The 17,418-nt window shown below is 52.5% G+C and overlaps 1 protein-coding gene across 1 annotated transcript in view; it reads left to right on the top strand.

Moving 5' to 3' along the window:
* Positions 1-1,599: 1,599 nt before the first annotated feature.
* MUC16 (mucin 16, cell surface associated) overlaps positions 1,600-17,418 on the top strand; it is a 50,881-nt gene continuing 35,062 nt past the window's right edge. The window contains exons 1-2 of the mRNA XM_090125829.1: positions 1,600-2,033; positions 11,724-11,938. Of these exons, the coding sequence (XP_089981955.1) occupies positions 1,600-2,033; positions 11,724-11,938 (649 nt within the window). The remainder of the gene's footprint in view (positions 2,034-11,723; positions 11,939-17,418) is intronic.

Here is a 17,418-nt window from a genome sequence, read left to right as displayed (position 1 = left end):
ACCATCTTCACATCACACACGAGCACCCCTGCATCTCTGACAAGCACACCAGGCACTACCACATCACCTCTTGCAGCAACCACTGCTCAGGAGACCACTTCTCCAGCTGGGACCACATCTCCACCCACCTCTACTTCTGCCCGCACAAGTACATCTCTCCTCAACACAAGTACAGCCCTCCCATCCACACCTGGAGAAACAACCTCCACTGCTACCCTCGCCACATCACCATCCAAAACCATACCTGCTCGCTCTTCCCCTGCACTGTCTACTATTGTTGAAACAACTACAACTCTCATGTCAACAACGGAAACATCAAGCAAAGCAGAAGAAACGACCACTGCAGTCACATCAAGCCCAACTGCAGCATCTTCCTCTCAAACAGCTACAAGCTCTCCAGCAGCGACAGCATCACCGACAAACACCTCCCCACTTACGTCCACCTCTTCTCCTGCAACAAGCCCATCTCCTACAACCACCTCAGCAGCTCCTCTAGCCACTACTCAGGAGAACACGACTCCAACTGAGACTGCAACTGCACCAACATCTACCCTAACACCAACCTCCACATCAACACTCTCCACTTCACCTCTCTATACAAGTTCCACTGTCTCCTCCACGCCTATACAAACGTCCACCACTGCTACCCCAGCAACATCTGCCCCTGAAACTACAAGTACGAGCTCTTCCACTCCAGAAGCAACCACAGCACTGTTGACAACAACCACAGTTCCCTCAACTATGCAAGAAACCTCCAGTCCGGCTGCTGAAACGTCCAGCGCTGCAACATCCAGCACAGCTCTCACAGCCACTTCTGCTCTGTTGACCAGCACTAGCGCCGGCACCACAACTTCCACCACCATCTTCACATCACACACGAGCACCCCTGCATCTCTGACAAGCACACCAGGCACTACCACATCACCTCTTGCAGCAACCACTGCTCAGGAGACCACTTCTCCAGCTGGGACCACATCTCCACCCACCTCTACTTCTGCCCGCACAAGTACATCTCTCCTCAACACAAGTACAGCCCTCCCATCCACACCTGGAGAAACAACCTCCACTGCTACCCTCGCCACATCACCATCCAAAACCACACCTGCTCGCTCTTCCCCTGCACTGTCTACTATTGTTGAAACAACTACAACTCTCATGTCAACAACGGAAACATCAAGCAAAGCAGAAGAAACGACCACTGCAGCCACATCAAGCCCAACTGCAGCATCTTCCTCTCAAACAGCTACAAGCTCTCCAGCAGCGACAGCATCACCGACAAACACCTCCCCACTTACGTCCACCTCTTCTCCTGCAACAAGCCCATCTCCTGCAACCACCTCAGCAGCTCCTCTAACCACTGCTCAGGAGACCACATCTCCAGCTCAGACTACCTCTGCACCAACGTCTAGCCTAACAACAATCTCCACTTCAACACTGTCCACTTCACCTCTCTACACCAGTGCTACTGTCTCCTCCACCCCTGTACAAACATCCACCACTGCTACCCCAGCAACATCTGCTCCTGAAACTACAAGTACGAGCTCTTCCACTCCAGAAGCAACCACAGCACTGTTGACAACAACCACAGTTCCCTCAACTATGCAAGAAACCTCCAGTCCGGCTGCTGAAACGTCCAGCGCTGCAACATCCAGCACAGCTCTCACAGCCACTTCTGCTCTGTTGACCAGCACTAGCGCCGGCACCACAACTTCCACCACCATCTTCACATCACACACGAGCACCCCTGCATCTCTGACAAGCACACCAGGCACTACCACATCACCTCTTGCAGCAAGCACTGCTCAGGAGACCACTTCTCCAGCTGGGACCACATCTCCACCCACCTCTACCCAGGCAACAACCTCTAGCTCTACACTAAAGAGTACACTACTCATAAACAGAAGTGCAGCTGTCGTTGCAAAACCTGTAGAAACAGCCTCCGCTTCTCCCATCGCCACATCACCATCCCAAACAACAGTAGCTAGCTCTTCCCCTCCACTGACTACTATTGTTGAAACAACTACAACTCTCATGTCAACAACGGAAACATCAAGCAAAGCAGAAGAAACGACCACTGCAGTCACATCAAGCCCAACTGCAGCATCTTCCTCTCAAACCGCTACAAGCTCTCCTCCTGAGACAGCATCACCGACAAACACCTCCCCACTTACGTCCACCTCTTCTCCTGCAACAAGCCCATCTCCTACAACCACCTCAGCAGCTCCTCTAGCCACTACTCAGGAGAACACGACTCCAACTGAGACTGCAACTGCACCAACATCTACCCTAACACCAACCTCCACATCAACACTCTCCACTTCACCTCTCTATACAAGTTCCACTGTCTCCTCCACACCTATACAAACGTCCACCCCTGCTACCCCAGCAACATCTGCCCCTGAAACTACAAGTACGAGCTCTTCCACTCCAGAAGCAACCACAGCACTGTTGACAACAACCACAGTTCCCTCAACTATGCAAGAAACCTCCAGTCCGGCTGCTGAAACGTCCAGCGCTGCAACATCCAGCACAGCTCTCACAGCCACTTCTGCTCTGTTGACCAGCACTAGCGCCGGCACCACAACTTCCACCACCATCTTCACATCACACACGAGCACCCCTGCATCTCTGACAAGCACACCAGGCACTACCACATCACCTCTTGCAGCAAGCACTGCTCAGGAGACCACTTCTCCAGCTGGGACCACATCTCCACCCACCTCTACTTCTGCCCGCACAAGTACATCTCTCCTCAACACAAGTACAGCCCTCCCATCCACACCTGGAGAAACAACCTCCACTGCTACCCTCGCCACATCACCATCCAAAACCACACCTGCTCGCTCTTCCCCTGCACTGTCTACTATTGTTGAAACAACTACAACTCTCATGTCAACAACGGAAACATCAAGCAAAGCAGAAGAAACAACCACTGCAGCCACATCAAGCCCAACTGCAGCATCTTCCTCTCAAACAGCTACAAGCTCTCCAGCAGCGACAGCATCACCGACAAACACCTCCCCACTTACGTCCACCTCTTCTCCTGCAACAAGCCCATCTCCTGCAACCACCTCAGCAGCTCCTCTAACCACTGCTCAGGAGACCACATTTCCAGCTCAGACTACCTCTGCACCAACGTCTAGCCTAACAACAATCTCCACTTCAACACTGTCCACTTCACCTCTCTACACCAGTGCTACTGTCTCCTCCACCCCTGTACAAACATCCACCACTGCTACCCCAGCAACATCTGCTCCTGAAACTACAAGTACGAGCTCTTCCACTCCAGAAGCAACCACAGCACTGTTGACAACAACCGCAGTTCCCTCAACTATGCAAGAAACCTCCAGTCCGGCTGCTGAAACGTCCACCGCTGCAACATCCAGCACAGCTCTCACAGCCACTTCTGCTCTGTTGACCAGCACTAGCGCCGGCACCACAACTTCCACCACCATCTTCACATCACACACGAGCAACCCTCCATCTCTGACAAGCACACCAGGCACTACCACATCACCTCTTGCAGCAACCACTGCTCAGGAGACCACTTCTCCAGCTGGGACCACATCTCCACCCACCTCTACCCAGGCAACAACCTCTAGCTCTACACTAAAGAGTACACTACTCATAAACAGAAGTGCAGCTGTCGTTGCAAAACCTGTAGAAACAGCCTCCGCTTCTCCCATCGCCACATCACCATCCCAAACAACAGTAGCTAGCTCTTCCCCTCCACTGTCAACTGTGGCTGAAACAACTACAACGCTCTCGTCAACAACGGAAACATCAAGCAAAGCAGAAGAAACGACCACTGCAGTCACATCAAGCCCAACTGCAGCATCTTCCTCTCAAACCGCTACAAGCTCTCCTCCTGAGACAGCATCACCGACAAACACCTCCCCACTAACGTCCACCTCTTCTCCTGCAACAAGCCCATCTCCTACAACCACCTCAGCAGCTCCTCTAGCCACTACTCAGGAGAACACGACTCCAACTGAGACTGCAACTGCACCAACATCTACCCTAACACCAACCTCCACATCAACACTCTCCACTTCACCTCTCTATACAAGTTCCACTGTCTCCTCCACGCCTATACAAACATCCACCACTGCTACCCCAGCAACATCTGCTCCTGAAACTACAAGTACGAGCTCTTCCACTCCAGAAGCAACCACAGCACTGTTGACAACAACCACAGTTCCCTCAACTATGCAAGAAACCTCCAGTCCGGCTGCTGAAACGTCCACCGCTGCAACATCCAGCACAGCTCTCACAGCCACTTCTGCTCTGTTGACCAGCACTAGCGCCGGCACCACAACTTCCACCACCATCTTCACATCACACACGAGCACCCCTGCATCTCTGACAAGCACACCAGGCACTACCACATCACCTCTTGCAGCAACCACTGCTCAGGAGACCACTTCTCCAGCTGGGACCACATCTCCACCCACCTCTACTTCTGCCCGCACAAGTACATCTCTCCTCAACACAAGTACAGCCCTCCCATCCACACCTGGAGAAACAACCTCCACTGCTACCCTCGCCACATCACTATCCAAAACCACACCTGCTCGCTCTTCCCCTGCACTGTCTACTATTGTTGAAACAACTACAACTCTCATGTCAACAAAGGAAACAACAAGCAAAGCAGAAGAAACGACCACTGCAGTCACATCAAGCCCAACTGCAGCATCTTCCTCTCAAACCGCTACAAGCTCTCCTCCTGAGACAGCATCACCGACAAACACCTCCCCACTTACGTCCACCTCTTCTCCTGCAACAAGCCCATCTCCTGCAACCACCTCAGCAGCTCCTCTAACCACTGCTCAGGAGACCACATCTCCAGCTCAGACTACCTCTGCACCAACGTCTAGCCTAACAACAATCTCCACTTCAACACTGTCCACTTCACCTCTCTACACCAGTGCTACTGTCTCCTCCACCCCTGTACAAACATCCACCACTGCAACCCCATCTACATCTGCTCCTGAAACTACAAGTACGAGCTCTTCCACTCCAGAAGCAACCACAGCACTGTTGACAACAACCACAGTTCCCTCAACTATGCAAGAAACCTCCAGTCCGGCTGCTGAAACGTCCACCGCTGCAACATCCAGCACAGCTCTCACAGCCACTTCTGCTCTGTTGACCAGCACTAGCGCCGGCACCACAACTTCCACCACCATCTTCACATCACACACGAGCACCCCTGCATCTCTGACAAGCACACCAGGCACTACCACATCACCTCTTGCAGCAACCACTGCTCAGGAGACCACTTCTCCAGCTGGGACCACATCTCCACCCACCTCTACCCAGGCAACAACCTCTAGCTCTACACTAAAGAGTACACTACTCATAAACAGAAGTGCAGCTGTCGTTGCAAAACCTGTAGAAACAGCCTCCGCTTCTCCCATCGCCACATCACCATCCCAAACAACAGTAGCTAGCTCTTCCCCTCCACTGTCAACTGTGGCTGAAACAACTACAACGCTCTCGTCAACAACGGAAACATCAAGCAAAGCAGAAGAAACGACCACTGCAGTCACATCAAGCCCAACTGCAGCATCTTCCTCTCAAACCGCTACAAGCTCTCCTCCTGAGACAGCATCACCGACAAACACCTCCCCACTTACGTCCACCTCTTCTCCTGCAACAAGCCCATCTCCTACAACCACCTCAGCAGCTCCTCTAGCCACTACTCAGGAGAACACGACTCCAACTGAGACTGCAACTGCACCAACATCTACCCTAACACCAACCTCCACATCAACACTCTCCACTTCACCTCTCTATACAAGTTCCACTGTCTCCTCCACGCCTATACAAACATCCACCACTGCTACCCCAGCAACATCTGCCCCTGAAACTACAAGTACGAGCTCTTCCACTCCAGAAGCAACCACAGCACTGTTGACAACAACCACAGTTCCCTCAACTATGCAAGAAACCTCCAGTCCGGCTGCTGAAACGTCCACCGCTGCAACATCCAGCACAGCTCTCACAGCCACTTCTGCTCTGTTGACCAGCACTAGCGCCGGCACCACAACTTCCACCACCATCTTCACATCACACACGAGCACCCCTGCATCTCTGACAAGCACACCAGGCACTACCACATCACCTCTTGCAGCAACCACTGCTCAGGAGACCACTTCTCCAGCTGGGACCACATCTCCACCCACCTCTACTTCTGCCCGCACAAGTACATCTCTCCTCAACACAAGTACAGCCCTCCCATCCACTCCTGGAGAAACAACCTCCACTGCTACCCTCGCCAAATCACCATCCAAAACCACACCTGCTCGCTCTTCCCCTGCACTGTCTACTATTGTTGAAACAACTACAACTCTCATGTCAACAACGGAAACATCAAGCAAAGCAGAAGAAACGACCACTGCAGCCACATCAAGCCCAACTGCAGCATCTTCCTCTCAAACAGCTACAAGCTCTCCAGCAGCGACAGCATCACCGACAAACACCTCCCCACTTACGTCCACCTCTTCTCCTGCAACAAGCCCATCTCCTGCAACCACCTCAGCAGCTCCTCTAACCACTGCTCAGGAGACCACATCTCCAGCTCAGACTACCTCTGCACCAACGTCTAGCCTAACAACAATCTCCACTTCAACACTGTCCACTTCACCTCTCTACACCAGTGCTACTGTCTCCTCCACCCCTGTACAAACATCCACCACTGCTACCCCAGCAACATCTGCTCCTGAAACTACAAGTACGAGCTCTTCCACTCCAGAAGCAACCACAGCACTGTTGACAACAACCACAGTTCCCTCAACTATGCAAGAAACCTCCAGTCCGGCTGCTGAAACGTCCACCGCTGCAACATCCAGCACAGCTCTCACAGCCACTTCTGCTCTGTTGACCAGCACTAGCGCCGGCACCACAACTTCCACCACCATCTTCACATCACACACGAGCACCCCTGCATCTCTGACAAGCACACCAGGCACTACCACATCACCTCTTGCAGCAACCACTGCTCAGGAGACCACTTCTCCAGCTGGGACCACATCTCCACCCACCTCTACCCAGGCAACAACCTCTAGCTCTACACTAAAGAGTACACTACTCATAAACAGAAGTGCAGCTGTCGTTGCAAAACCTGTAGAAACAGCCTCCGCTTCTCCCATCGCCACATCACCATCCCAAACAACAGTAGCTAGCTCTTCCCCTCCACTGACTACTATTGTTGAAACAACTACAACTCTCATGTCAACAACGGAAACATCAAGCAAAGCAGAAGAAACGACCACTGCAGTCACATCAAGCCCAACTGCAGCATCTTCCTCTCAAACTGCTACAAGCTCTCCAGCAGCGACAGCATCACCGACAAACACCTCCCCACTTACGTCCACCTCTTCTCCTGCAACAAGCCCATCTCCTACAACCACCTCAGCAGCTCCTCTAGCCACTACTCAGGAGAACACGACTCCAACTGAGACTGCAACTGCACCAACATCTACCCTAACACCAACCTCCACATCAACACTCTCCACTTCACCTCTCTATACAAGTTCCACTGTCTCCTCCAAACCTATACAAACGTCCACCACTGCTACCCCAGCAACATCTGCTCCTGAAACTACAAGTACGAGCTCTTCCACTCCAGAAGCAACCACAGCACTGTTGACAACAACCACAGTTCCCTCAACTATGCAAGAAACCTCCAGTCCGGCTGCTGAAACGTCCAGCGCTGCAACATCCAGCACAGCTCTCACAGCCAGTTCTGCTCGGTTGACCAGCACTAGCGCCGGCACCACAACTTCCACCACCATCTTCACATCACACACGAGCAACCCTCCATCTCTGACAAGCACACCAGGCACTACCACATCACCTCTTGCAGCAACCACTGCTCAGGAGACCACTTCTCCAGCTGGGACCACATCTCCACCCACCTCTACTTCTGCCCGCACAAGTACATCTCTCCTCAACACAAGTACAGCCCTCCCATCCACTCCTGGAGAAACAACCTCCACTGCTACCCTCGCCACATCACCATCCAAAACCACACCTGCTCGCTCTTCCCCTGCACTGTCTACTATTGTTGAAACAACTACAACTCTCATGTCAACAACGGAAACATCAAGCAAAGCAGAAGAAACGACCACTGCAGTCACATCAAGCCCAACTGCAGCATCTTCCTCTCAAACAGCTACAAGCTCTCCAGCAGCGACAGCATCACCGACAAACACCTCCCCACTTACGTCCACCTCTTCTCCTGCAACAAGCCCATCTCCTACAACCACCTCAGCAGCTCCTCTAGCCACTACTCAGGAGAACACGACTCCAACTGAGACTGCAACTGCACCAACATCTACCCTAACACCAACCTCCACATCAACACTCTCCACTTCACCTCTCTATACAAGTTCCACTGTCTCCTCCACGCCTATACAAACATCCACCACTGCTACCCCAGCAACATCTGCCCCTGAAACTACAAGTACGAGCTCTTCCACTCCAGAAGCAACCACAGCACTGTTGACAACAACCACAGTTCCCTCAACTATGCAAGAAACCTCCAGTCCGGCTGCTGAAACGTCCACCGCTGCAACATCCAGCACAGCTCTCACAGCCACTTCTGCTCTGTTGACCAGCACTAACGCCGGCACCACAACTTCCACCACCATCTTCACATCACACACGAGCACCCCTGCATCTCTGACAAGCACACCAGGCACTACCACATCACCTCTTGCAGCAACCACTGCTCAGGAGACCACTTCTCCAGCTGGGACCACATCTCCACCCACCTCTACTTCTGCCCGCACAAGTACATCTCTCCTCAACACAAGTACAGCCCTCCCATCCACTCCTGGAGAAACAACCTCCACTGCTACCCTCGCCAAATCACCATCCAAAACCACACCTGCTCGCTCTTCCCCTGCACTGTCTACTATTGTTGAAACAACTACAACTCTCATGTCAACAACGGAAACATCAAGCAAAGCAGAAGAAACGACCACTGCAGTCACATCAAGCCCAACTGCAGCATCTTCCTCTCAAACAGCTACAAGCTCTCCAGCAGCGACAGCATCACCGACAAACACCTCCCCACTTACGTCCACCTCTTCTCCTGCAACAAGCCCATCTCCTGCAACCACCTCAGCAGCTCCTCTAACCACTGCTCAGGAGACCACATCTCCAGCTCAGACTACCTCTGCACCAACGTCTAGCCTAACAACAATCTCCACTTCAACACTGTCTACTTCACCTCTCTACACCAGTGCTACTGTCTCCTCCACCCCTGTACAAACATCCACCACTGCTACCCCAGCAACATCTGCTCCTGAAACTACAAGTACGAGCTCTTCCACTCCAGAAGCAACCACAGCACTGTTGACAACAACCACAGTTCCCTCAAGTATGCAAGAAACCTCCAGTCCGGCTGCTGAAACGTCCACCGCTGCAACATCCAGCACAGCTCTCACAGCCACTTCTGCTCTGTTGACCAGCACTAGCGCCGGCACCACAACTTCCACCACCATCTTCACATCACACACGAGCACCCCTGCATCTCTGACAAGCACACCAGGCACTACCACATCACCTCTTGCAGCAACCACTGCTCAGGAGACCACTTCTCCAGCTGGGACCACATCTCCACCCACCTCTACCCAGGCAACAACCTCTAGCTCTACACTAAAGAGTACACTACTCATAAACAGAAGTGCAGCTGTCGTTGCAAAACCTGTAGAAACAGCCTCCGCTTCTCCCATCGCCACATCACCATCCCAAACAACAGTAGCTAGCTCTTCCCCTCCACTGACTACTATTGTTGAAACAACTACAACTCTCATGTCAACAACGGAAACATCAAGCAAAGCAGAAGAAACGACCACTGCAGTCACATCAAGCCCAACTGCAGCATCTTCCTCTCAAACCGCTACAAGCTCTCCTCCTGAGACAGCATCACCGACAAACACCTCCCCACTTACGTCCACCTCTTCTCCTGCAACAAGCCCATCTCCTACAACCACCTCAGCAGCTCCTCTAGCCACTACTCAGGAGAACACGACTCCAACTGAGACTGCAACTGCACCAACATCTACCCTAACACCAACCTCCACATCAACACTCTCCACTTCACCTCTCTATACAAGTTCCACTGTCTCCTCCACGCCTATACAAACATCCACCACTGCTACCCCAGCAACATCTGCCCCTGAAACTACAAGTACGAGCTCTTCCACTCCAGAAGCAACCACAGCACTGTTGACAACAACCACAGTTCCCTCAACTATGCAAGAAACCTCCAGTCCGGCTGCTGAAACGTCCACCGCTGCAACATCCAGCACAGCTCTCACAGCCACTTCTGCTCTGTTGACCAGCACTAACGCCGGCACCACAACTTCCACCACCATCTTCACATCACACACGAGCACCCCTGCATCTCTGACAAGCACACCAGGCACTACCACATCACCTCTTGCAGCAACCACTGCTCAGGAGACCACTTCTCCAGCTGGGACCACATCTCCACCCACCTCTACTTCTGCCCGCACAAGTACATCTCTCCTCAACACAAGTACAGCCCTCCCATCCACTCCTGGAGAAACAACCTCCACTGCTACCCTCGCCACATCACCATCCAAAACCACACCTGCTCGCTCTTCCCCTGCACTGTCTACTATTGTTGAAACAACTACAACTCTCATGTCAACAACGGAAACATCAAGCAAAGCAGAAGAAACGACCACTGCAGTCACATCAAGCCCAACTGCAGCATCTTCCTCTCAAACAGCTACAAGCTCTCCTCCTGAGACAGCATCACCGACAAACACCTCCCCACTTACGTCCACCTCTTCTCCTGCAACAAGCCCATCTCCTGCAACCACCTCAGCAGCTCCTCTAACCACTGCTCAGGAGACCACATCTCCAGCTCAGACTACCTCTGCACCAACGTCTAGCCTAACAACAATCTCCACTTCAACACTGTCCACTTCACCTCTCTACACCAGTGCTACTGTCTCCTCCACCCCTGTACAAACATCCACCACTGCTACCCCAGCAACATCTGCTCCTGAAACTACAAGTACGAGCTCTTCCACTCCAGAAGCAACCACAGCACTGTTGACAACAACCACAGTTCCCTCAACTATGCAAGAAACCTCCAGTCCGGCTGCTGAAACGTCCACCGCTGCAACATCCAGCACAGCTCTCACAGCCACTTCTGCTCTGTTGACCAGCACTAGCGCCGGCACCACAACTTCCACCACCATCTTCACATCACACACGAGCACCCCTGCATCTCTGACAAGCACACCAGGCACTACCACATCACCTCTTGCAGCAACCACTGCTCAGGAGACCACTTCTCCAGCTGGGACCACATCTCCACCCACCTCTACCCAGGCAACAACCTCTAGCTCTACACTAAAGAGTACACTACTCATAAACAGAAGTGCAGTTGTCGTTGCAAAACCTGTAGAAACAGCCTCCGCTTCTCCCATCGCCACATCACCATCCCAAACAACAGTAGCTAGCTCTTCCCCTCCACTGACTACTATTGTTGAAACAACTACAACTCTCATGTCAACAACGGAAACATCAAGCAAAGCAGAAGAAACGACCACTGCAGTCACATCAAGCCCAACTGCAGCATCTTCCTCTCAAACTGCTACAAGCTCTCCTCCTGAGACAGCATCACCGACAAACACCTCCCCACTTACGTCCACCTCTTCTCCTGCAACAAGCCCATCTCCTACAACCACCTCAGCAGCTCCTCTAGCCACTACTCAGGAGAACACGACTCCAACTGAGACTGCAACTGCACCAACATCTACCCTAACACCAACCTCCACATCAACACTCTCCACTTCACCTCTCTATACAAGTTCCACTGTCTCCTCCAAACCTATACAAACGTCCACCACTGCTACCCCAGCAACATCTGCTCCTGAAACTACAAGTACGAGCTCTTCCACTCCAGAAGCAACCACAGCACTGTTGACAACAACCACAGTTCCCTCAACTATGCAAGAAACCTCCAGTCCGGCTGCTGAAACGTCCAGCGCTGCAACATCCAGCACAGCTCTCACAGCCACTTCTGCTCTGTTGACCACCACTAGCGCCGGCACCACAACTTCCACCACCATCTTCACATCACACACGAGCACCCCTGCATCTCTGACAAGCACACCAGGCACTACCACATCACCTCTTGCAGCAACCACTGCTCAGGAGACCACTTCTCCAGCTGGGACCACATCTCCACCCACCTCTACTTCTGCCCGCACAAGTACATCTCTCCTCAACACAAGTACAGCCCTCCCATCCACTCCTGGAGAAACAACCTCCACTGCTACCCTCGCCACATCACCATCCAAAACCACACCTGCTCGCTCTTCCCCTGCACTGTCTACTATTGTTGAAACAACTACAACTCTCATGTCAACAACGGAAACATCAAGCAAAGCAGAAGAAACGACCACTGCAGTCACATCAAGCCCAACTGCAGCATCTTCCTCTCAAACAGCTACAAGCTCTCCAGCAGCGACAGCATCACCGACAAACACCTCCCCAGTTACGTCCACCTCTTCTCCTGCAACAAGCCCATCTCCTGCAACCACCTCAGCAGCTCCTCTAACCACTGCTCAGGAGACCACATCTCCAGCTCAGACTACCTCTGCACCAACGTCTAGCCTAACAACAATCTCCACTTCAACACTGTCCACTTCACCTCTCTACACCAGTGCTACTGTCTCCTCCACCCCTGTACAAACATCCACCACTGCTACCCCAGCAACATCTGCTCCTGAAACTACAAGTACGAGCTCTTCCACTCCAGAAGCAACCACAGCACTGTTGACAACAACCACAGTTCCCTCAACTATGCAAGAAACCTCCAGTCCGGCTGCTGAAACGTCCACCGCTGCAACATCCAGCACAGCTCTCACAGCCACTTCTGCTCTGTTGACCAGCACTAGCGCCGGCACCACAACTTCCACCACCATCTTCACATCACACACGAGCACCCCTGCATCTCTGACAAGCACACCAGGCACTACCACATCACCTCTTGCAGCAACCACTGCTCAGGAGACCACTTCTCCAGCTGGGACCACATCTCCACCCACCTCTACCCAGGCAACAACCTCTAGCTCTACACTAAAGAGTACACTACTCATAAACAGAAGTGCAGCTGTCGTTGCAAAACCTGTAGAAACAGCCTCCGCTTCTCCCATCGCCACATCACCATCCCAAACAACAGTAGCTAGCTCTTCCCCTCCACTGACTACTATTGTTGAAACAACTACAACTCTCATGTCAACAACGGAAACATCAAGCAAAGCAGAAGAAACGACCACTGCAGCCACATCAAGCCCAACTGCAGCATCTTCCTCTCAAACCGCTACAAGCTCTCCTCCTGAGGCAGCATCACCGACAAACACCTCCCCACTTACGTCCACCTCTTCTCCTGCATCAAGCCCATCTCCTACAACCACCTCAGCAGCTCCTCTAGCCACTACTCAGGAGAACACGACTCCAACTGAGACTGCAACTGCACCAACATCTACCCTAACACCAACCTCCACATCAACACTCTCCACTTCACCTCTCTATACAAGTTCCACTGTCTCCTCCACGCCTATACAAACGTCCACCACTGCTACCCCAGCAACATCTGCCCCTGAAACTACAAGTACGAGCTCTTCCACTCCAGAAGCAACCACAGCACTGTTGACAACAACCACAGTTCCCTCAACTATGCAAGAAACCTCCAGTCCGGCTGCTGAAACGTCCAGCGCTGCAACATCCAGCACAGCTCTCACAGCCACTTCTGCTCTGTTGACCAGCACTAGCGCCGGCACCACAACTTCCACCACCATCTTCACATCACACACGAGCACCCCTGCATCTCTGACAAGCACACCAGGCACTACCACATCACCTCTTGCAGCAACCACTGCTCAGGAGACCACTTCTCCAGCTGGGACCACATCTCCACCCACCTCTACTTCTGCCCGCACAAGTACATCTCTCCTCAACACAAGTACAGCCCTCCCATCCACACCTGGAGAAACAACCTCCACTGCTACCCTCGCCACATCACCATCCAAAACCACACCTGCTCGCTCTTCCCCTGCACTGTCTACTATTGTTGAAACAACTACAACTCTCATGTCAACAACGGAAACATCAAGCAGAGCAGAAGAAACGACCACTGCAGTCACATCAAGCCCAACTGCAGCATCTTCCTCTCAAACAGCTACAAGCTCTCCTCCTGAGACAGCATCACCGACAAACACCTCCCCACTTACGTCCACCTCTTCTCCTGCAACAAGCCCATCTCCTGCAACCACCTCAGCAGCTCCTCTAACCACTGCTCAGGAGACCACATCTCCAGCTCAGACTACCTCTGCACCAACGTCTAGCCTAACAACAATCTCCACTTCAACACTGTCCACTTCACCTCTCTACACCAGTGCTACTGTCTCCTCCACCCCTGTACAAACATCCACCACTGCAACCCCAGCAACATCTGCTCCTGAAACTACAAGTACGAGCTCTTCCACTCCAGAAGCAACCACAGCACTGTTGACAACAACCACAGTTCCCTCAACTATGCAAGAAACCTCCAGTCCGGCTGCTGAAACGTCCACCGCTGCAACATCCAGCACAGCTCTCACAGCCACTTCTGCTCTGTTGACCAGCACTAGCGCCGGCACCACAACTTCCACCACCATCTTCACATCACACACGAGCACCCCTGCATCTCTGACAAGCACACCAGGCACTACCACATCACCTCTTGCAGCAACCACTGCTCAGGAGACCACTTCTCCAGCTGGGACCACATCTCCACCCACCTCTACCCAGGCAACAACCTCTAGCTCTACACTAAAGAGTACACTACTCATAAACAGAAGTGCAGCTGTCGTTGCAAAACCTGTAGAAACAGCCTCCGCTTCTCCCATCGCCACATCACCATCCCAAACAACAGTAGCTAGCTCTTCCCCTCCACTGACTACTATTGTTGAAACAACTACAACTCTCATGTCAACAACGGAAACATCAAGCAAAGCAGAAGAAACGACCACTGCAGCCACATCAAGCCCAACTGCAGCATCTTCCTCTCAAACCGCTACAAGCTCTCCTCCTGAGACAGCATCACCGACAAACACCTCCCCACTTACGTCCACCTCTTCTCCTGCAACAAGCCCATCTCCTACAACCACCTCAGCAGCTCCTCTAGCCACTACTCAGGAGAACACGACTCCAACTGAGACTGCAACTGCACCAACATCTACCCTAACACCAACCTCCACATCAACACTCTCCACTTCACCTCTCTATACAAGTTCCACTGTCTCCTCCACGCCTATACAAACATCCACCACTGCTACCCCAGCAACATCTGCCCCTGAAACTACAAGTACGAGCTCTTCCACTCCAGAAGCAACCACAGCACTGTTGACAACAACCACAGTTCCCTCAACTATGCAAGAAACCTCCAGTCCGGCTGCTGAAACGTCCACCGCTGCAACATCCAGCACAGCTCTCACAGCCACTTCTGCTCTGTTGACCAGCACTAGCGCCGGCACCACAACTTCCACCACCATCTTCACATCACACACGAGCACCCCTGCATCTCTGACAAGCACACCAGGCACTACCACATCACCTCTTGCAGCAACCACTGCTCAGGAGACCACTTCTCCAGCTGGGACCACATCTCCACCCACCTCTACTTCTGCCCGCACAAGTACATCTCTCCTCAACACAAGTATAGCCCTCCCATCCACTCCTGGAGAAACAACCTCCACTGCTACCCTCGCCACATCACCATCCAAAACCACACCTGCTCGCTCTTCCCCTGCACTGTCTACTATTGTTGAAACAACTACAACTCTCATGTCAACAACGGAAACATCAAGCAAAGCAGAAGAAACGACCACTGCAGTCACATCAAGCCCAACTGCAGCATCTTCCTCTCAAACCGCTACAAGCTCTCCTCCTGAGACAGCATCACCGACAAACACCTCCCCACTTACGTCCACCTCTTCTCCTGCAACAAGCCCATCTCCTACAACCACCTCAGCAGCTCCTCTAGCCACTACTCAGGAGAACACGACTCCAACTGAGACTGCAACTGCACCAACATCTACCCTAACACCAACCTCCACATCAACACTCTCCACTTCACCTCTCTATACAAGTTCCACTGTCTCCTCCACACCTATACAAACGTCCACCACTGCTACCCCAGCAACATCTGCCCCTGAAACTACAAGTACGAGCTCTTCCACTCCAGAAGCAACCACAGCACTGTTGACAACAACCACAGTTCCCTCAACTATGCAAGAAACCTCCAGTCCGGCTGCTGAAACGTCCAGCGCTGCAACATCCAGCACAGCTCTCACAGCCACTTCTGCTCTGTTGACCAGCACTAACGCCGGCACCACAACTTCCACCACCATCTTCACATCACACACGAGCACCCCTGCATCTCTGACAAGCACACCAGGCACTACCACATCACCTCTTGCAGCAACCACTGCTCAGGAGACCACTTCTCCAGCTGGGACCACATCTCCACCCACCTCTACTTCTGCCCGCACAAGTACATCTCTCCTCAACACAAGTATAGCCCTCCCATCCACTCCTGGAGAAACAACCTCCACTGCTACCCTCGCCACATCACCATCCAAAACCACACCTGCTCGCTCTTCCCCTGCACTGTCTACTATTGTTGAAACAACTACAACTCTCATGTCAACAACGGAAACATCAAGCAAAGCAGAAGAAACGACCACTGCAGTCACATCAAGCCCAACTGCAGCATCTTCCTCTCAAACCGCTACAAGCTCTCCTCCTGAGACAGCATCACCGACAAACACCTCCCCACTTACGTCCACCTCTTCTCCTGCAACAAGCCCATCTCCTACAACCACCTCAGCAGCTCCTCTAGCCACTACTCAGGAGAACACGACTCCAACTGAGACTGCAACTGCACCAACATCTACCCTAACACCAACCTCCACATCAACACTCTCCACTTCACCTCTCTATACAAGTTCCACTGTCTCCTCCACACCTATACAAACGTCCACCACTGCTACCCCAGCAACATCTGCTCCTGAAACTACAAGTACGAGCTCTTCCACTCCAGAAGCAACCACAGCACTGTTGACAACAACCACAGTTCCCTCAACTATGCAAGAAACCTCCAGTCCGGCTGCTGAAACGTCCAGCGCTGCAACATCCAGCACAGCTCTCACAGCCACTTCTGCTCTGTTGACCAGCACTAGCGCCGGCACCACAACTTCCACCACCATCTTCACATCACACACGAGCACCCCTGCATCTCTGACAAGCACACCAGGCACTACCACATCACCTCTTGCAGCAACCACTGCTCAGGAGACCACTTCTCCAGCTGGGACC

Source organism: Phasianus colchicus, chromosome 28 (assembly GCF_987193195.1).
Source record: "Phasianus colchicus chromosome 28, bPhaCol1.hap1.1, whole genome shotgun sequence".
Lineage (NCBI taxonomy): Eukaryota > Metazoa > Chordata > Aves > Galliformes > Phasianidae > Phasianus > Phasianus colchicus.
Note: the sequence above shows the minus strand (reverse complement) of the source record. Positions and strands in the feature narration are given on the sequence as shown.